Here is a 21,669-nt window from a genome sequence, read left to right as displayed (position 1 = left end):
AAGCGGAGCCTATAGGTGATGTAACTACTCACTGTGCACATGCTGGGACACAGGGCATCCCTATGGGATCAGATGCCATGCTGAGCATGGATCAGTTCTGCCTGCCCAGCCTCCTTTCCCCCTTCTTCTGGGGGGACCCCAGTATTCCTAGAGGCACCTCCCTTGTGCTTTTCAGACCAGGAGATTGGCTCCAGGAACAAGCACGTGATCCAGGCTGGCCAATTACTGCATCCCCATCCCTGCACAGTGACTGGTCCAGACTGAACACAGGGCCCTGTTGGCCAATCAGTGTTCTCCGTTCGCCTGGCAACCACGATTGGCTAATCACTGTTCTCCAGTTCCCCTAGCAACCTTGACTGGTTCAGGGATGGAGCGGGACCCAAGCAGGCTGATAGACTCAATTCTGGAATGTTGGATGGAACTTTGGGGGAGAGACGTTTCCTTCTAGCCAAGCTTGGGGAAGGGTGGGAGGCAGCCTAATGGTGATGGGGTCCCCTATGTGGTGAAGGCACCTGAGAAGGAGGCCACCCCAGGGACAGCAGAGCCAGAGGTGGAGGAGGTGCTGAGCTAGTGACATCCCTGAGCCCCCTGATCTGGAAGACCAGAAGGTGGTCGGTCCACCCCTAAAGCAGATGGCCCTGTCCTTGCAACCTCAAGAGTCCACAAGCTGGATCATTGCCGTCGGCTCCAGACACCCCGACTTTGGCAGCGTCCGGACCAGGCTGCAGCCATGTGGTCCCAGTCCCCGCAGCAAGCCGGCCTCTGGTTCTGGGTATCTGCAGGTGCAGGAGGCAAGCGGGCTGCCCACAGGGCTTGGTCCCGGCTATCTGGAGACCAGGGAGCCACTGTGGGACTGGCCCGACGAGGAGGAGGAAGTGGCGGCGCTGAGCTGGGAGAAGCGGCTGGTGCAGGACGCCAGGCTGGACATGGAGCCCCTGGGGAAGAAGGGCGCCACAAACGCATCACCTTCTGGTCCGACACAGCCCCGGGGCCCACACGGAGCGGCAGAAAATCTGCTGATGCTGCACACGAGGCCCCAGGGCTCCGTCCACAGGGAGGGGAACTGCCCCAGGGCGCAGGGGCAAAGGCAAGCGAAGCCACGATGAGAAGTGAAGCCATTTCCTGCACCCCCAAACCCCAAGCACAGAGCCCAGCCTGCCACAAACCATTCAGGGGCCTCCCTGACCTGGGGGCCGAGCCCAGCGCAGAGGGCGCCCCATCTCCAGCCTCGTCCCCCAGCCCCTGTCAGCTCCTCCGGCACCCGCCTCCCCTGCGTGGGACCTTTGCATGTCTGCACCTGCCGCCAGAAGCCTCTTTCCTGCCTGCTCTGTCTACTCAGCCCCCACTGCAAACTTCAGAGCTGCACCGTTCCGGGGACCCCTCTGCGAGGACAGACACGTTCTAGGTCCACATCGAAGGACGCAGCAGCCATGGGCCACGCAGAGCTACCGAGTGCGGGAAACGTGGCTGGTGCACTGAGGAACTGAATCTTCACTTTTATTTAATTGTAATTGCAGGTTGAAATGGCCTCACGTGGCCAGTGTCCTGGGTTGGACCGTGTAGCTTTAGGGCCTGGCCACTCAGAGTGTGGCTGGAACCCCAGCAGCGCCGGGAGCCCGTTACAGGGGCAGACGCTCGGCGGCCCCAGGGCTGGAGACAGTCTGCCTTTCTAAGAGACCCCCAGGTGACCTGGGCGCACACCACCTGGCTCTCAACTCCCACGTCACCTCCCAGACACCATCTCCACACCCCCACCGCCCTGTGCCGGGCCCCGCGTTCTGGGCTCTGACAGCGCCCTGTGTGAATATCGCCAGCACCTCCTGGCTGTGTGACCTCAGGCAGGGACCCCAGGCTGGACATACCCCCACGGCCTCCATCACTGCTCCTGATGACACAGCTGCGATTCTGTGGCTCCATGATGGCAGACCGTGTCCGTCCAGTTCCCCCCCAGGGCCCAGCCCAGCACCTGCCCACTGAGGGCGGCCAGGCCACAGCCCTCGAACTGGTCCTCTCGTGAGGCTGTTGCAGGGCAGGGCGGCAGGATTCCCCACACTGACCCGGGCAGACAGAGCGGCAAGAGCGTCCGGCCCATCGCCAGCCTCCACCATTCCTCCCAGAGGCAGCCGCCCCCCGATGCCCACGTCCACAGCTCTGGGTCCTTCTGCCTCAGTCTCTCTCCCCCAAAAACAGGCTGCTTTCCAAAGAGGGGATGCCAGCCCCCCAACACTCTGCGGGTCTCTCTTTGGAGTAAAGATGCTGGCCCCATATTTCTAGTGCTGGCCTGCATGGGCCCCCAGGATTCCTGACGTGGGTCCAGATGCAACACCCACCTGGAACCTCAACTTAAAGTGCTATTTTTAGAAGGAAACCAACACAGTACGTCATGAAGCAGGATGCGAAATCACATTCGTTTCTAAAAGATAAAACGTGAGGCCTGGAAGAATTTGCCTGTCCAGCCCCTCACCCTCTGCTTCATTTCTGCCGTCAAGCGCTTACAGGGTGCCCAGCGGAAGGGCAGGCTTCCCCCAACCATCTCATCCTCCTGACGACCCCACGACGTAGGGGCTCCAGTGGTCCCCAGTTAACAGATGGGGAGCCTGAGGCTCAGAGAGGGGAAGTGACTTGCCCAAGGTCACACAGCAACCAGGAAGTGCCAGAGGTCTTAACCACTACACTGCCCTGTCTCTCTGAAAGCAACACTTGGGGAGAGTTGTCTGTGAGGCACTATTCTAGAATGTTCTAGAAGAGTCCAAACTCTGTTTTATGGAATTCTAGGAGGGACCTCAGGGCCCGGGCCTGGCCTGGAGGGGAGTCCGGGGGTCCCTGGTGCCAGGTCCTCTCCCGGCCTCTTGTACCTGAAGTCTTCGGAAGCCAGCACCTCGTAGTAGTAGAGTAGTTTGCACCTGGCGCCGGGGCTATGCAGAGCCGTCAAGACGTCCTCCATGCCCGGGAGGCTGCAGGCCACGTGGCCGGGGGGGCCGTGCATTTGCCACTGGAGCAAGTAGACTCCGGGCCACCGGGTCACGTGGGAGCCCTGAGACACAGCAGCCAGGCCTGAGGCCCCAGTCCTCCTGGGGAGCGAGTGCCTGCTAAACCACTCCACCAGCAACTCCTCCCTCTAGGGGCCTCCCGGAGTCATCCTTGTCCCCCTCCACTGCTACCCCACAGCCCTGGCCCGCTGAGGGCCCCGCTCTGGGTCTGGGGCAGTGGAGGCCTGGGGTTGGGGTTTGCGGGACAACAGAGGCGTGATCTGGTTAAACGCCTGGATTTTGTTGAGTTTCGTTCTGCTGAGCAGACTCTGCAGACGGAGGCAGGTGGAGAGGCATCTGGGCGGGGAGCTGGCGGGCGGCGGGAGTGTGTCGAGGGCCGAGGGGCAGCGAGAAAGGGGGCGTTAGCTGTTACAGGAAGAGCAACCGCAGGGAAGGGCTGGGATGTTCAGGGGGGTCCCGGGGGGGAGGTGCCGGTGTGCCATGTGCAAGACGGCCCTCTGCTCACTCCCACGGAACCGTCCGTGAGACCTGCAGTGCTCGCCAGTGCACGTGTGAGTGTTAGTGTGTGTGTGAGTGTCAGCGTGTGTTTGGGGTCGGTGATGTTTGACCTGCAAACACTGCCTCGTGGAGAACGTGGGGTCGCCAGGGGCGGCTCATGTTCCAGTGACACGGCCGAGTCCTGTTCCCAGCCCCACAGCTTCTCTGTTGCGTGCCTTCTGACACTTGAGTGCGCACCAGAGAGCAGCTGGGGAGGGCGAGGGACGCGGACTCCAGGCCCCCTGCCCAGAGCGCCTGAGCGAGCCCGGCTGGCAACCTGCATCTTTACAAGAGTCCCAGGGCATTCTGAGGCTGGGGTCCTGGGGTTCCCCAGGCTCCTGGATCTGCCAGGATCTTTCTCCCCCACTGTCCCGTACGGTCCCTGAGGCCGAGGACCAGATCCAGTCTGTCCACTGCTGTGCCCCCAGAACCCTGGCACACGGGAGATGCTCAGCCCTGCGTGATGAATGAATAAGTGAACCCAAGAACGCAAACCTGGATGCTCTCCCCTTCCCGGCAGACAAGGGGAGCCTCCACGCGGCTGTACTCTGAGCCCAGGACCCAGCCTTTGTCCGTCAGCTGCCCGCCGGCCCTGGCTCCGGGCTCCCGGGGGCCCGGCCTGGCTGCTCGCTTGGTGTAGTACAGGCTGAACACCACGTCCCCTCGTAGGATGTCGAAGTCCCAGGTGATGACCGACTCCCCCTCCAGAATCTCCACCTCGACCTGCGAGGGGACAGGCGAGGTCTGAGAGTCCAGTCTGGAGTCCCAGCCGGACGGGGAGCTGAGATGGGGACGTAGGCGGCAGTAGGTGCTGTGGGTGCCCCCCGGGGTCTCTGTTCCCCACTGCAGGGAGGATGGCTGCTCAAGCCCAGGTCCAAGAACTGCTCTGGGCAAAGGGACCCCCGCTCTGTGCCATGCCTGGGAGGTTCCACCCTGCCGTGGGGGGTGACCCACAGCCAACGACCTGCTGATGTGGGGGTATGAGAGCCAGCCCATCCTGCAGGGCCCCGAGAGCTCGCCTTCCACAAATCATTGCCACGAGAACCCTTGCTTCAGGCTCTGCTTCGGGGGACACTGACCTAAGACAGCACCCAGCCCAGCTGGCCCTCCCAGGACCCCAGCACCTCATGGGGCGCCCCGCGGAGCACGCTGGCCGACTGGTAGGTGTCTCTCCACTGCCTCAGCTGGTCCGCGTGCTCCTGCACCTCATCCGTCAGATAGAGGGACTTGGGGACCAGTCCTCCTTCAGGGACATTACACTGGGAAACAAAAGACAAAGGCGGCAGGTCAGGGCCCAGCCAGGCCCTGCTGACCCACAGAAGGGTGCTCTGTGACTCCATTTAACCCCCACAACCACCAATGCAGTAGGAACTATTATTCCTCCCATTTCACAGAGGAGGAAGATGGAGGTTCAGAGAGGTCAGGCCACTTGCCAGAGATCACACAGCAGAAAGTGGCTGAGTCAAACGATGAATTTTGCCCCCTCGTTTCATTTGCAAAAATACTAATATCAACAGAGTGAGGTCACTGTCACTGTCCTTCAATAAGTCACTCTCAGACGCCCCGGACTGAGACCCCGGACTCCCCTGCAGGCCCATTTACTAAATACAAACCATGCATAAGACATGTTTATGTATCACAACAACTGGAGAGAATGGGCAAGCCTGGCAAAATTCCTAGGAAACGTCCTTTGGGTACCGGCTCCCGGGTGCAGGACACAGGGACGTTCCAGACCCCGCCTCCTGCAGCAGAGCAAGCAAAGCCAGCAGGTGAACGCTTACTGCTGCCGGCAACGTCTTGGATGGGGACCACGGAGGGGTAAGCATTTGACTGGCCTGGTCCCTGGGCTTCCAGAAACTTCCCTCTTGCTCACTAAGCTTGAAAGAACCAAGGTAAGGTCCCTCCTGCAGAGAGAAGTCGTCTCTCCTTGGGGCAGCTTCTAAAACAAGCGCTGCCCCCAAAGAGCCACAGGACCCCCCAGGTACGAGCTCGCACCGCACACGACGGCCTGCCCGCTCCAGCCTCCTTCCGCCCGGCATCCCCACCCCAACCATGCACGGGTGGACCTCCCAACCCCGCCCGGGTCACCCACCAAGGGCGCCCCCAGCCCCGCCCCGGCATCCACAGGCAGTCCCCATTCCAGAGCCCAGGCGCCTGGCTGGGCCTCACCAGGCACTCCCCGCCCAGGAAGTCGGGGATGACTTCCTCCTCCAGGTAGTCCACCAGGCCGCCCGGGCCCTGGTAGTTGCTGCCACTGTAGATGAGGAACTTCTGCCTGGTGTTCTCGTTGATGAAGGGGCTGATCTGAAGTGGGGGAGAGGAGGCGAGACGGAAGCTCTTTCTATTGAGGTCTAATTCGCATAACGTAGAACGAACCGTTTCAAAGTGGACGATCAGTGGCTTTTAGTTCGTTCACCATGTTGTGAAACCATCCCCTCCACGTAATTCCGAGACATTTCCATCACCCCAAAAGGAAACCCGGTACCCATTAGCTGTCATTCGCCTCCCCCTCTCCCGCAGCCGCCGGAAACCACCAATCTGCTTTCTGTCCCTATAGATTTGCCTATTCTGGATATTTCATAGAAATGGGATACTATGACACGTGGTCTTTCGTGTCTGGCTTCTTTCACTTACAATGTTTTCAAGGTTCATCAGTGTTGTAGCAGGGGTCAGTGCTTCATTCCTTTTCATGGCTGAGTTATATTCCATTGTACAGAAAGATCTCTTTTTTTTTTTTGATAGAGAAGATTGTCGCTGAGTTAACATCTGTGCCAATCTTCCTTTATTTTATATATGGGACGCTGCCACAGCATGGCTTGATGAGTGGCGTGTACGTCCACACCCTAGATCCAAACCCACAAACCCTGGGCTACCAATGCAGAATGCATGAACTTAACCACTACACCACTGGGCCAGCCCCTAGTCCATGTTTTGTTTGTTACAGATGGAAAGTTATTTTAATGCCAAGCTCTAAGCTGCTTGTTGATCTGTTTTTCATGGCATCCCTGATGCTGGCGTGCTGTCTGACTGAATACGTAGTTGGGGAAGGAAGGAAGGACTGAGGCCTTTAGCATGGCAGGGCACAAGCCAATCCAGCGGGGAATGCCACAGGCCAAACATGGGTCAGGAACTGGGAATCCTTCAGCCCCCACCCTGGGCCCACAGTGGTCCCCTGCTCCATGCTGCTGGTGTCCACCTGGTGTGGCCAATGGGAAGGCAGCAGCAGGAGACGGGAGGTGGCAACAGAGAGTGGCCAGGGTACTTCTCGCCACTCCCTGCCCACCTCAGTGCTGCCCAGAAGGCACAGCTCCCACGGGCAGCCCCGCCACCCACCCCCATTCCAGCTCTCAGGGGGCTACACCAGCAAGGCCATACTCCTCTGGTCCCTCCTGCCCTGGGGTGGTCTGCGCTTACTAACAGCTAGTCCCTGACAGCCTCTCCATCTGCTCACACCTCTGCAAGGAGTCCCTTCATGTCACACCCCGTCTGAGCCATTTGGGTGAATCCCGCGTCCGGCCAGGACCCCAGATGATCGGCTCCCACCCCCACCCAATGCACACCATCTTAGGAGAGCTCTATACAGCGAAGGAACTTAATTTTCACAAAGATCAGCCTATTTTGGGGTAAAAAGCTGCAGTAGCAGGTCCTGCTTGTCCCCACCCCATCCCCCAAGCTCCTGCTCCCAAGCCCCTTGATGTAGCCACAGAAGCCAGAGAACTTTCCACCTCGGAAGTCAGCTCACATCCTCTTCTGCTGACAACCTGCCCGTGGCTCCCTACTGCCCCGGGACAAGGTCCCATCAGCGCCGGACCCTGAGCATCTTCCCAGCCTCCCCCGGGGCCGCGGCCTCTGGCTCCTCCTCGCTCCAGCCCCCTGCACTGGTTTCCCAGTTCCTCCAGGGCGTCAGGCACCTCCAGGCCCTGGCCGTGCTGTGCGGGTTGTCCTCCTCCTGCATTTCCCTGCTCGACTCCCGCTCCTTCCTGAGGTCTCAGCCACCTGTCACCTCCTCAAGGGGACCTTCCCCAACCTAAATCACCCCCGAGTCACCCTCTGCCTGGCTTAGTCTCTCCAAGGACCCTGAAGGTCCTCACGCCCTCGTCACAGGGAACTGTGACACTTTTACTGGTGGGGGGCTGTCTGCTCTCTCTCCCCCCGATGACAGTGGGGGAGACGGTGGCTGGCCTGTTCACCCCGAATGCCCAGGGCCTGGAAAGGTACCCGGAACATAGTAGGTGCTTACTAAAACACTGCATCCACTTAACTCTCAACTCTGGAATCTCCATCCTGATTGATCCGCTGCTGACAGCGTGACTGCTCAGTTTCCTGGGCCCTGAATCCCTGGGGGTGCTCGGTCAGATGCTGCTGCTGAGTCTGCAGGGCTGAGAGAGGCCTGACCCGCAGCACTGGCCTGGGGACCACACGTCAGTGGCCTAGACTATTTGTGTGTGTGTGTGTGTGTGTGTCTGTACCCACACACATGCCGGGTTGCAACATAAAGCTTATTTCTTACTGTGGGTCATGGAGCAAAAAGTTTTTAAATTCCTATAGACCGGTCCCAACGCAGCTCGGAACCAGCTCACCGGAGCCCCAGGGTCACCGCACAATCCTGAGTATGACTCTCGTGTCCAAAAAGCTGGGCGATGGATACGTGAAATGATGGAATATTATTCAGCCGTAAAAAGGAATGAAGGACGGATTCCCACTGCAACATGGATGAACCCAAAATCACTGTGCTCAGTGAGAGAAATCAGACACCAAAAGCTTCAAGTCCTGTGATTGCATTTACAGGAAATATCTAGAACAGGCAAATCCATAGAGACGGGAAGTAGAGTAACGGCTGCCAGGGGCCGGGGGAGGAATGCAGAGTGACTGCTGAGGGGTACGGGCTTTCCTTTTTGGGGTGATCCAAATGTTCTGGAATTGGATGGTGGTGACAGTTGCACAACTCTGTGAATATACTAAAAACTACACTTTAAAAGGGTGAACTTTATGGGAAATGAGTCATATCTTAAAGCTATTATTTAGAAGAAATGAGACGGGACAAGTGGGCAGCTCACAGAGGGAAGCCCCATCTCGGCCTCTGTGGGGCACGGGGGGGGGGGGCCTGGTGCAGGTTCCCGCTCTTACCAGCGTCCAGAGCACAGGGAAGACACGGGGGGCGCGCACGATGAGCAGCCGGCCCAGGGTCTCGGGGTAGTTGGCCTCGACCACCTCGATCATCCGCAGCAGGGCCTTCACCCACGGCCGCCACAGGTGCCGCATGTTGAGACCCTCCAGGTCCACCAGGCAGGTCCAGGAGCTGCGGCAGAGACGGGCCCCTTGCTCCACCTCGTTCTGCCACCTCCCGGGGCCTCCGACACCCTCCTCAGGGACCCCGGGGCCAACAGACAGGGATGGACAGAAAGACTCAGAAAGGCAGGGCCGGGAGCAGAAGGGGCAGGGTCCCCTGGACACTCTCGTGGATCCTGTCCCCACGGGAGGCCACGTGGCAGGGAGATGATATACGTAAAGCTCTCTGCAAGGACAGCACATAGCAAGTGCTCAAGAAAAGCCAGCTATTACCAGCAATGTTGAAAAGATGCTGACAGATAAATAGAGAGAACACAAGTACCATGAGTACACACTCCAGAGCCAGACGGCCCGGGTTCAGATCCCAGCTCTGCTGCTCACTGTGTGACCTTGGCCAAGTTACTTAACCTCTCTGTGCCTCTGTTTCATCAGTACTAACTCATTTGGAAAATAACCATTTTCCTGCAGCGGATAGTCCCTGGGAGCCTCTACGTCCTGGCTCTGTTCTCTTCACCCCACCCGCACCTCTGCAAGGCATTCCTTTGTGACACCCTGTCATCTGAGCTATCTAGGGTGAATTCCACTTCCGGCCAGGACCCTGACTGCTCAATTCGCCACTGCTACCCCAACATACATGCCCTTAGGAGAGCTCCAAACAGCAAAAAACGTTCATTTTCACCAAGATGAGGATATTTCAGGATAAAACGCTTCAGCAACAGGTCCTGCCCGCCCCTCCCTCCCAGGGCTGAAATAAGGACGATGGGAATCAAGCTGCTTCGAAGAAGACCTGCCACCCGCCTAGTGCTACGTGTGCATTTGCATCACCTCTTCACAGTTGTGTCTTTGATCATGCAGAAAGACCCCCGAGGACGAGAGATGTTAGTCCTGCTTTACAGACGAGGACGCTGCAGCTCAGAAAGGTTAAGCGGGAAACTCAGTTCAGGAAGAGAAGTCGGGGCAAGTCAGAGAGGGACGGTGGGTTACTGGAGGTGCCGTGACACCTGCAAGTCCACCCGCCCGGGAGACGGAGTCAAGGTGGAACCTGAGCTGGGACACCTGGTCCTGAGTCCAGGAGGCTGAGTTACAGCCCGGCGGATAAAGTCCTCGAGCAGAAGCCGGACAGGAACAGAGTCAAGTCCCAGCTCGACCGCCTGCCCACTTAGTGACCCCAGACGAGCATTGATACTCTGAGCCTATTTCCCCCCCATAAAGAACCAAGACGCTATCAGTCCCTGCCTCACGGGAGCATTGTAAGAATTAAGTGAGGACACTGCTGGGAAGTGCCTGGCACGGCGTCCACGCTCAGCGGACCTCGGCTGTGTTTGCTATTTCGGGGGAATGTGTTCCCGGCTGGGTTCTTGCCTGATGGGACGGCCAAACTGTTTCGTGTTCCCTTCACACCTCTTCTGTCCTTCCTCGTTGACGGAGAGAACCTGGAAGGCAGAGAATGTGCTGGAACACCTGCACGTGGCGGCTCCGGCCGCGGGCAGCCACAGGACCTCCCGGAGGTGGGGACGTGGCCACTCACGTGCCACAGCAGCGCCTCCTCCCCCACGGCCTTCATCAAGCCTTTGGTGTCCATGTGGCCCAGACGCAGGATGTACAGGGGGCGGCCGTCTTGGTGGGTGGGGCCAGGCAAAGAGAGGACCAAGAAGGAAACAGAAAGAACGATACCCTAAGAGAGCTGATTCTTGTTATTCAAGGTAGTGACGTTCTGTAAAGTCACCTCGAATACGGAACCACGGCTTCTAGGGGAAATACGGGGTTAGGGTCTGCGTGCCTCTGGTCCTAACGTGTTTGTCACCCCATCAATACATAACCTGATTTTGTGTGTGTTTCTATTCAAAGACACTTTATTTCATATATATTGTCAATTCCTTAACATTGAACTCATGGCCAGCAGCACAACTCACACCTGAATGGGGTTTTTCTTTTCTGGTTTTTTTTTTTTTTTTTTTTTGAGGAAGATTAGCCCTGAGCTAACATTTGCTGAGAATCCTCTTTTTGCTGAGGAAGACTGGCCCTGAGCTAACATCCGTACCCATCTCCCTCTACTTTATATGTGGGATGCCTGCCACAGCATGGCTTACCAAGCCGTACCATGTCCACACCCGGGATCTGAACCAGCGAACTCCAGGCCGCCGAAGTGGAACGTGTGAACTTAACCGCTGCACCACTGGGCCAGCCCCTCAATGGGGCTTTTCTAACTCACATATTTTCTCCGTGAGTCACATCATGGCCTTCTCGAGCTTAGGAATGCTAGAGAGTGCTTCTGGACTTTGCTGGGGGGCCATTTTTAAGAGCAAAATCACCCCAAAAAATGTGGCGCTAAAGAGACGGCAACAAGGACACTGGTTTACAGGATGAGAGACGGGGGATGTCTTGTTCAGTCAGATGGGGGCACGCAGGTCGGGTGACTCAGAGTTTCCACCACTCTGCCCACATCCATGAGTGACCCCGAAGGTGCCCTGAGTATTGATTTTGGGGTTAAAAATAAATGTTGGTGACTAGGCAAATTCACAAATATGCATCCACGAAAATGAGGATCGAGGGTATACTAACAGAAAGTGTGCCAACCAGTCCTTCGGGAGAGTCAGGCACTGGCCTTAATCAGTATAGATGAATTTTTATATAAAGGACATTGAAAAGCATAATGGGCACTGGCTTCAATGGCAGTTTAATAAAAAATCCAGAGAAGGTATTTGTAGTGGGTTGAAGAGTGTCCCCAAAATTTCATGTCCACCCAGAACCTCTGAATGTGACCTTACTTGGAAAAAGGGTCTTTGCAGATGTAACTCAAGATGAAACCGCACTGCATCAGTGTGGGCCCCACATCCAATGACCTGGGGTGTTTTTAGGGAGACAGAGAGATACGCGGGAGGGATCGGGGTGATGCGGCCACAAGCCAAGGAACCCCTGGGGCCACCAGAGGCTGGAAAAGGCAGGAAGCGCTCTCCCCTGCAGCCTTCAGAGGGAGCACGGCCCTGCTGACACCTTGATTTTGGACTTCTAGCCCCAGAACAGTGAGAGAATAAATTCCCATTGCTTTAAGCCAGCCCGTTTGTGGTCATTTGCGATGGCAGCCCCAGGACACAAATGCAGTATTCATGCAGCCGTTATGTGTAGGATCCCAAAGATCAACAGTCATGGTGGGTTCGGGGCCGGCCCGGTGGTGTGGTGGTTAAAGTTGCGTGTGCTCCACTTCAGAGATCTGGGTTTGCCTGTTCGGAACCCCGGGCGCAGACCTACTCCACTCCTCAGCCATGCTTTGGAGGCATCGCACGTACAAAGTGGAGGAAGGCTGGCTCAGGGCTAATCTTCCTCAACCAAAAAAAAAAAAAAAAGAGGAAGATTGGCAACGGATGTTAGCTCAGAGTGACTCTTCCTCACCAAAAAAAAAGAAAACAAAAGTATTGGTAGGCTAACCCAGCCCCACGGAGAAATGTCTCGCCTCAGACGCACAAGTCTATTCCAGCTCTGCCTTCTTCATGGCTGGGTTGTCACCTCAAAAGCATCTCCAGATGCCCAGAAGGATCAAAAGGAAAATAGGATGCTAGCATGAAAAGCAGCATTCGGCCATGACCGAAGGGGGCACTGTACACGACACAGGTAAAGCAACGCACCTACGTCCTGGTAGTGCCAGCCGCCCGCATAGAACTCCTCCAGGACAGCGGGGGGCCGCCAGGTCTGGCAAAGAAGATCCACCTGGTGCTGCTTCCGCCAGCTCAAGGACTGACACAGCATCTCCCGGGCCTTGTCCAGGTGGAAGTCACGAGCCCGCAGGAACCGAAGGATGTGCTGGTCTTTGGGGATCTGAGAGAAGGAGAAAGCGCGTGGTATTCCCTAACGCGGCAGGTAAAATCGTGGAGAATGAGTCTCCTGTCTTATCTGCAAAATGGCTACGAAAAGGACCACACGCTCACCCACAACACAGTCAAAGGGGGGACTGTAGTATCTGTGAGTTTTGGCCGCCAACCTTCCTCTGTCCTCACGCTGGCAACAGCATCTCTTTTCTTTTAGGGAACCGTCTCCCCCGCACCAGAGTCCCCCACTGCAATCGTGGTTTCAGTCGGCGCAGCCAATCACAGAACTCCACTCCCAAGGCCTCGGGGGTGGACACAACCACGCCGGGCCCACTGGAGCATTGAGACAGTTTTAAATCAGAAGAAAGAGACAGGAGCCCCTTTCTCTGCGGGGGCCGAGGGGTGGCAGCCCCAGTTCCAAGCTCAACAAGACAGTGTCTGCGGGAACGAAGCCGAAATAACAGACACGAGAGCTAAGGGCTCCCAACAGCATTTAAGTCCTCATTCAGGACGTCCCTGAGACAGGCTGCACGGCCTCCTGTGCTGGGCTGGATGGTGTCCCCTCAAAATTCATGCCCACCCAGAACCTCACAATGCGACCTCATTTGCAAGCAGGGTCTTTGCAGACGTAATTAGTTAAGATGAGGTCATACCGGATCCGGGTGGGCCCGACTCCAACGTCTGGCGTCCTTATTAGAAGAGGAAATGTGGACACAGACACAGAACAGACAGAGGGAAGGAGGCCGTGTGAAGGCGGAGGCGGAGACTGGAGTGATGCGTCCACAAGCCAAGGACTGCCAGGAGCCGCCAGAAGCGAGGAGAGAGGCATGGGATGGACCCTCCCTCAGAGCCTCCGTCTGGGAGGACCCAGCCCTGCGGACACCCTCACTGCAGATTCCGGCCTCCAGTGTGAGAATAAGGTTCTGTTGTTTTAAGCCACATGGTTTGCAGCATTTTGTTTCAACAGCTCTAGGAAACCAACACACCCTCTTAACAGGTTGTTGTAGGAGCCAATAAATCTCCCCCCCCCCATTTTTTTGCTTTGTTGATTCAAGCTGCATTCCTACCACCTGTAACCCCAAGAGTCTAGTGAACACGCTGCGATTACAGGCTTGGACCGCGCCAGCTCCCCTTCCTTCCATCAGGCAAAAATCAACAGTCAAGGGAGAGCCAGCCCCCAGAAACGCTCCCCTTTGCTGAGTGCTCTTCTGAGCCAGGCTCGCTCTAAGCACTTCTCATCCATCATCCCTTGGAATGGGCGCTAGCAGGTGTATGCTAACGTCACCCCATCTTACTGACGAGGACCCAGGAGCAGGCAGGTCACATCACTGCCCACCTCGTCTGCCCCCAATGCAGGGAGGGCGCCTGGGGAGGAAGAGCAAGCAACTCACGACTAAGCTGCACGCTCGTATTCAACAGAGCCGACGGTCAGGTCCGTGCTTGGGACCCTCCGTGCACGGTGGCCGTTCCTGTTGTGGGGCTTAGAGTCTAAAGGCAAAATCCACATGCTGCCTAAAATCAACCCCCGCGAGTCTTTAAATCTCTTAGAAAAGAACAGGATACATGGTTTTGTGAACGTGGGTGTACACGGGTGGTTCTCAACTGGGGGTGACCGTGACCCCCCAGGGGACAGTTGCGATGTCTGGAGCCATTTTTGGTTGTCACGATTGCAGGAGAAGAGCTCCTGGCATCTAGTGGGTGGAGGCTGGGGAGGTGGTTCGACCCTACAGAGCACAGGACGGCCCCCATGATAAATGTCAGGACAGGACGGCCTCAAATGTCAGCAGTGCGAGGACGAGCACCCTGCAGGCAGCCGGACGCACAGCAGGTGTCGTGTCTACACGAGATAGAGAAGAATCAAAGGGAGGTAACCAGGGTTGCTAATTACACAAACCTATCTCCTCAGCCCCCTCCCCCAGCGCCGGAGGCTGGCAGCCATCACTCAACGTGTATCTGCTCCCCTAGCCCCAGCCCGGCACCCACCTTGCCTTTGTGGTTCTCCTGCAGCCACTGGCGAAGCTGGATCAGGCAGCTCTCCTGCACGGGCGTGAGGTGGCCCAGGCGCCTCTCGATGTAGTCCACGTCCAGCTTGTCCCCTGGAGGAGAGGAAGGGCGTGCAGGACAAGAGATGCCGCCTCTCTTCACCACGTGGTCCACCTTTCTGGAACCCTTGCCTTCCTGGCTGCCTCGGATCTGAGACGGACTTCCAAGTGACACAGTGGCCCTTTCACCAAAACAGCATCCGCGTGGGCGCCACGTCCTCTGGTCTTTCTTTCCAACCTGTTTCTAAGGTGGTTCTGAAATCTCGTGCTGGGGCAAGCCTGGATTCACTGTGGCAGGTGATCTGTCCCCCGCTCACCCTCGGAAATCAAGATAATTTGTGCCCTCTGGAGCTGTCCCCCCTCTGAAGATTATTAGCAATATGAGCTCATGTCCACTGACAGGCGTGGTCTCTGTGAGTCCTACCAACACCCCTGTGAGGCGGACGTCTCTACTGTTCCCACTTTAGAGAAGACAGAACTGAGGCTGGGACAGGTTAAGTAACTCAAGCAAGTAAATGCATGCTGTGTGCCCAGCACAGAGGAGGTGGCCAGTAAATACCAGCTCCTCTTGCCCTCCCGCCTCCCCAGCCCCCTCGTGAGGTGTGAGGCTTTTCGGAGATAGAGCCCGGACCCAAAATATAGCCCGGGAGCTGCACGGATCGCTCCCACCCTTCAATGCCCTCTCACACAATGTGGCTGTCTGGGGTCAGCATGCGCCGCCATTTAGAGACTAGGCTCCAACCTGGGGTCCTGCTGCTCACTCTTAGCTGTCGCAGGGCGCCGGTGCTGGCAAGGTGGGGCCTCTGGGCAGTGGGTGGAGACGTTCCACAAAAAACAGCCCCCATGGGCATAGCCCATCCCTTGTGTGCAGATGGCACAATAAGAAAGCGGATGGAATGTCTGCACATCCAGCAGCAGGACCCAGTGGTTCCCTCAAAAAAAAAGCCCAGGGCTGGTGGTCACGGGAACTGTGCCAGGAGGCGTCTGGGTAAACAGAGGCTGGAGGAATGCTGTGGGAGGACTGTCCAGACGCTGCAACAGCTCTGAGTGGTCAGAAGGGGAGATGCTGAAGACAGGGAGGGGCGAGGAGGGGAGGAGGGAGAGACCACGAGGGAGGCAGGAGAGACCAGTATCCTTCCGGCCTCCGGGCGGTTCTGAAGGCCCCTTTCTCCTTCCGAGCACAAAGGCTCAGTGATTCAGAACAGAGCGGAAGGGGCATGACTGTGCCTCCTGCCAGCCATCCTGAGTACCAGCCCTGCTGGTGGACAGCCCAGACGGAGAAGGAAGGAAAGGCCTGGTGCAAAATGAGGCACAGGGCATGACCCGCTGAGTGTGTGCACAGGAAGAGGCAGAAGAAGTTTTAATTTTTTTACTATTTTAAAGTGCACATAAAACAGTAGCCAGCTAGTGCACACAGTGGGTGCAGAATAAATATTTGTTGAACGAATGAATTTTGTTCTCCCTAAACCCTGTCCCCGATGTATTTTTGGTTACATGGCATATCTCCAAGTTGGGCAAACCCTTACACTTCAGTGACCCCAAAGGGAATACTGAATCATTGTGAGTGCAAGTACACATGGTTAAAACCGAATTCATGGGGTACGTGCAGTTTTGTATCCTAGGGTTTTTTTTCTCTAATATCATATCATGAACGTTTTCCATGTCAGTATAAGTCTGAAATATGCCAAAGGGCTAATTGCCTTAATATGTAAAGAGCTCTCACAAACCAATAAGAAATAGATGGGTAAACAGAAAAATGGACAAAGAATAAGAACAGGGATTCACAAAGGAAAAGAGTCACTAAATATGAAAAAATAGTACTTGACCTCGCTCCTAAGGAAAGACGTGATCGCTCATCTCCCAATGGTCACTCTTTGCCTTTCCAAAGTTTGAAATGTTTAATAAGAATGTCGTGGGGAGCCAGGGTGAAGTCAGGAACAGACACAGCCACACCCTTTTGGGGGAACATTGATTAGGACAACCTCTTTGCAGGCCTAATGGGTAAATCTACCACAATTTTAGTGGCATATAACCATTGACCCAGCAATTCCACTTTTAAAACTGTATGCTACATATATACTCATACAAATATTTTTAAAAAACGTAAGTACAAAGATGTAACACATTCTTTGTATTTAAAAAAAAATGAAACAACCTAAACGTTCCTTAATAGGGGACTAGCTAAATAAACTAATTAAAAATGATGGATAATCAATAAAAGTTTATTAATAAAAAAGTTATGGAGGGGCCAGACCCGTGGCCTGGTGGGTAAGTTCAGCATGCTCCACTTTGGCAGCCCAGGTTCAGTTCCTGGGCACGAAACTACACCACTCGTCAGTGGCCATGCTGTGGCAAAGACCCACAAACAAAACAGAGGAATATTGGCACAGATGTTAGCTTAGGGCGAATCTTCCTCAGCAAAATAAAAAATAAAAAGTTACAGAGCAACCACACCACGAAATACTGCCAAGTAGTCAGACACACACACCGACACAGAAAGCTGTTCAAGCAATATTAATAACTGAATAAAAGCAAAATATCAGGATGTACGACATGCTCTCAGTCGTTCAATGTAAGTTATACACATATGTACACACATATGTACATAAGTGTGCACATATGTGTTATGTACGTATACGTGCCCAGACACTTTCAGGAAATATAAACACAAGACCACTGCTGCCTCTAGGGAGAAGAAAGAGTCTGAGTTCCCACTTCACATCTTCCCAGCAGTTTGATTTTTTTTTCCTGCCATGATCATGCATTACTCATATCATTAAAAATAGTAATAAAACCAGAGGAAAGGGCAGCCCCGAGGCACCAGAGCAGGTCAATTCCTGAGCTAAAAATAAACCAGTTCCGGCTCTCGGGCCGAGTGGAGAGAGGGAGGAAGCCGAGTCCTCCCAGGACCAGGCCCATCCCCAAGGGACCTGCAGCAACTCTCCCCCCACGGAGCCAGAGGACCTGATGCAGCCTTCCTAGGACTGTGGGGACCCCGAGGGCGCAGACCGGGCCAGCCTCCGCCGCAGCGACCTACCGTCCAGACCGACCGTCTCCGGAGCGGGGGTGGGGGGGTTGCTGGGCCCACCGACCTCCAGGGAGCCAGGATCCCTGGGCCCAGCCTGGGCGCGAGCGTCCTCCTCTCGGACGGGGGCAGGTGTCCACCGGGGGATGTGAGAGATGCCCTGGGAGACGAGCTCGTGCAGGTAATGCTCGATCACCTCCTTCCCCTGGAAGCCGGGGAGACCTGCGTCACATCAGCGCCGGGGCAGGACAGCGGGGTAACCGCGCCAGCCTGGGTGTCCCCCCGCCCCGGCTCCAGTCCCAGCCCTGACTCGTGGCTGCCGAGCAGCTGACATGTGGCCGGTCTGAATGGAGACGTGTGCGAGTGTCAAACAGACAGCGACTTCCAAGACTTAGTACGAAACGAAGAACATAACACAGCTCATGGAGAAGCTCTATACTGACAGCACGTGGGATAAAAGATGTGATCAAAATTAATGTTGCCTGCTTCACTACATGAACAGGCCTCTACTCAGGGATGGGTCTGAGATCTTTAAACAGAAAGAAGCACCACACGACGTCCCTCCTCTGCCCAGAGAGATCACCACACAAGCCCGGGAGCATCAAGAGAAGGATTACGGGGCCCCCATGACAGGCAGGTGCTCTCCATCCATTATCTCTCGTGACATGCTCATCGTTAGAGCCCTCAGTCTACAGGGAGAGACTGAGGCCGACATCACACGGGGTGTCAGGGGGCTTGAACCGGGCCCGGTGGGCTCTGAGGCTTGTGCGCCTTCCCCTCCGTGACTGACAGAGCCGGCCCCTCACCCTCTTGACGTTGGCCGTGTACTGCTTCATGGCGATCTTCTCCAAGGCGCTCTCAAACCCAAAGAAGGAGTGGATGTCGAGCGAGGCCGACTGCTCAAAGCATGTCCAGTCTTCGTTCTCGGGGTGGACCTGAGAGCCAGCGGGGGCAACGAGATGGGCTCAGGGTGGGGGACGTCCTGCCCTCCCCCGGGGCTCTCTTGTGACCTGGGCCCGGCCAGAGCCTGCAGTGGACAGCACATCACACCCAGCCACACCCGAGGAGGCAGTGGTACCAAGGGGCCCTGCGAGGGAACAAAGGCTAATGTGTTAGAGAGCAGAGCGCCTTCCAAGGAGAAATGGGGTTGACCCCTGCGCTCCTGTCCCTTAGAGATTATATGTAGGGGCTGGCCCAGTGGCGCAGCAGTTAAGGTCACACGTTCCACTTTGGCAGCCCAGGGTTCGCCAGTTCGGATCCCGTGGGGACATGCCACCACTTGGCAAGCCATGCTGTGGTAGGCGTCCCACATATAAAGTAGAGGAAGATGGGCACGGATGTTAGCTCAGGGCCAGTCTTCCTCAGCAAAAAGAGGAGGATTGGCAGCAGATGTTAGCTCAGAGCTAATCTTCCTCAAAAAAAAAAAAAAAGATACTGTATGCATATAATGATGTATATAAATAATATGCATATATTTAATATAACATGTAACATTAATAGAATATACAATTATACATAAATACTATACATTCTAGATAGATTTTTTTTAAATATTTACTATATATTAGGTATTTATATATAGTAATATATATTTATTGTAAATAAATACTTATACATATGGAAGGAAAGACAAACTTTGCTGACAGAGCCACTAGGCAGACCCAAGCTTAGTGCCGCTCAAACTTCCATGAGCAGAAGCATTCCAGGGAGTCCATTAACTATGCAGGTGCCTGGGCGGAACAGGTCCAGGCTGGGGCCCGGGAATCTGCATTTCACCAGCAGCTGTGGTGATGCTGATGCAGCTGCTGGCGGAACTCGATCTGAGAGACACTACGCTAAAAGGGATTTACAAAAAACTACATGCAAGGTAAACATCCTGGGCCTGGTTCCCAGGAGGCCCCAAGGGGTGGAGGTGTGGAAAGAAAAAGTGATGGGCATTTACTGAATGCCTGCTGTATACGAGGCACCATGCTAAGTGCTGGGGACCAGATAGATGAGCAAGGCAAGGTCCCCCCGTGGTGGGGCTGGGCGAAGACACATGAGAAACATCTCTAATGGGCCGTGGTTGCTATACTGGAGTTATCATGATGAGGACCTAGCACAGGCCAAGGGGCTTTACCGACATGACCCCATGTACTCGGGCCAGCACCCGATGAGGCAGGTGCTGCTGACATCCCCGTTTCACAGATATGGAACGGTGTCCCAGAGAGGTGAAGCAACTTGCCCAACGTCACTCAGCAAGAAAGTGGCAGAGCTGGGTTCCCTCTCAGCCAATGCCTCCAGACTCCTCGCTCCAGCCCCCAGGGTCAGCAGGACCTTGTGGCCCCCATTCTCAGACCCGGTTCATCCACCTCAGGGTCTTCACACATGCTGTTCCCTCCCTCAGAACTCTGTTCCCAGCTCTCTCAGCCTTCAGGTCTCAGCTTCAGTGTCAGAGACGCCCTAAGACACTGTTACCTAAGACAGTGTCCTCCTTTGATTTCAGGCAACTCCATCTCCTGGATCCCTTCTTAGCACCTGTGACAAAGTTGTAAGTATACACTGATTTGTGGTTTTTTCATCTGCATCTCCCACTCGAATGGAAGCTCTGTGAGTGCAACAGTCAGGAAGACTGCTCCACCCCTGGGTGCCCGGCACTCAGCGGGGTCCCCGGCACATGGTAGGTGCTCAGTCAGTATGTACTGGAGAACCATAATTATCATTACTCATATTCAAAGGTAACACACACAGGACGCAGCACGGGCCAGGCACTAAGAGGTGTGGATACTTCACTTAATCCTCGCCATACCCTGGGTGGTAGGAATGATCATCAACCCCATTTTGCAGATGAAGAAACTGAGGCAGAGCTTCACGAAGGAAAGAAGGAAGGAAGGAGAGAGAAGGGAGGGAGAGGCAGAGTTGCCAGGTTTAGCCAATAAAATGCAAGACGCCCAGTCACATCTGAACTCAGAGAAACAAAGAACATCTTAGTATGAACGTCCCAAGCAGTATTTGAGACGGCTTAAACTAAAAGAAAACTAAGTATCAGGTGTGTGTCTGAACCGCAGGTGTAAGGGGTCCTCCTACATCTTACCCACAAGGCCCTGGGCGGGAGGGACGGTCCAGCCCCCCGGGGGGCGGGGTCTCACCGCGTAGCTGCAGTTCTCGCGGACCACCACGCGGCTGGCGAAGGTCTCGTTATGCGCATCGATGAGGAGCGTCCTTTCCCTCCAGTTCAACACGTTTCTCTGCACGAAGACTACGTGCTCCACGCCGGCGATCTGCAAAGGCAGGGGCAGCGGGGCGTGCAGGACGTAGAGGGGAGCCGGGGTGACGCACATCCCTAGGGACGGCCCGGCCACCCCGAGACCCTGGGCATCCCCAGTGCCCTCCCCCCCCCCAGCGCCTGCCTACCAGCCAGGCCTGGATCCCCGGAGCCTGCCCCACTCCCACCCCTGGCCCGCAGGACCCCCGACTCCCGCCCCACCGCCAGCCCACCAACCCCAGCCCGGAGCACCGATTCCATCCGAGCCCAGGACCCCTGCTTGGTCCTAGTACCCCGACACCACCCAGTTCCAGCCCAGCTTCCCCGACCCAGGTGGGGCCACCAACCCAGACCACGCCGCCCTCCACCCATGAGCCCCCCTCCTGGCACCGACACACACACACACTCTCGCTCCACCTCCTAGGCCCGCCCCCTGGCCTCCGGGTCCCCCCCCCCCCCCCCAGGCGCCCACCTTGCGCAGCAGCCGCGGGGCCTCCACGCGCAGCCTGCAGCTCCGCTCCACCACGTGCACCGCGCCGTCGGCGCTGCGGGCCTCGCGCAGCACCTGGCTGCCCAGCAGCACCGGGATCTCCGGGCAGGTGGGGAAGCGCCTCTCGTAGGCCTGGGGGCAGAGCGCCAGTGAGCCTGGCCGAGGCCCCCAGCCCCACAACTCAGCCCAGCACGACCCCCGGCCCGCCCCGCCCTAGCCGGGCTGTTGTCTCCTCGTGGGCCGCGTGGA

General features: G+C 56.2%; 1 protein-coding gene across 2 annotated transcripts in view; it reads right to left on the bottom strand.

The window, feature by feature from the left end:
- Positions 1 to 21,669, bottom strand: part of SEC14L5 (SEC14 like lipid binding 5) — a 39,655-nt gene that overhangs the window by 2,839 nt on the left and 15,147 nt on the right. Inside the window, exons 3-16 of one of the 2 annotated variants that reach the window (XM_046667474.1) lie at positions 21,403 to 21,552; positions 20,815 to 20,946; positions 18,493 to 18,621; positions 17,699 to 17,891; positions 14,603 to 14,715; positions 12,440 to 12,629; positions 10,345 to 10,433; positions 10,179 to 10,249; positions 8,655 to 8,826; positions 5,697 to 5,831; positions 4,652 to 4,786; positions 4,023 to 4,250; positions 2,856 to 3,034; positions 824 to 935 (exon numbers count right to left, since the gene is read on the bottom strand). In XM_046667474.1, the coding sequence (XP_046523430.1) occupies positions 824 to 935; positions 2,856 to 3,034; positions 4,023 to 4,250; positions 4,652 to 4,786; positions 5,697 to 5,831; positions 8,655 to 8,826; positions 10,179 to 10,249; positions 10,345 to 10,433; positions 12,440 to 12,629; positions 14,603 to 14,715; positions 17,699 to 17,891; positions 18,493 to 18,621; positions 20,815 to 20,946; positions 21,403 to 21,552 (2,028 nt within the window). Of the gene's footprint in view, positions 1 to 823; positions 936 to 2,855; positions 3,035 to 4,022; positions 4,251 to 4,651; positions 4,787 to 5,696; positions 5,832 to 8,654; positions 8,827 to 10,178; positions 10,250 to 10,344; positions 10,434 to 12,439; positions 12,630 to 14,602; positions 14,716 to 17,698; positions 17,892 to 18,492; positions 18,622 to 20,814; positions 20,947 to 21,402; positions 21,553 to 21,669 lie in introns of those variants that run through there. The other variant, XM_046667473.1, reaches the window with a different exon arrangement.

This window comes from Equus quagga, chromosome 7 (genome assembly GCF_021613505.1).
Source record: "Equus quagga isolate Etosha38 chromosome 7, UCLA_HA_Equagga_1.0, whole genome shotgun sequence".
NCBI classification, from domain to species: domain Eukaryota; kingdom Metazoa; phylum Chordata; class Mammalia; order Perissodactyla; family Equidae; genus Equus; species Equus quagga.
The sequence above is the reverse complement of the archived record's forward strand: the minus strand, read 5'-3'. Positions and strand labels throughout refer to the sequence as shown.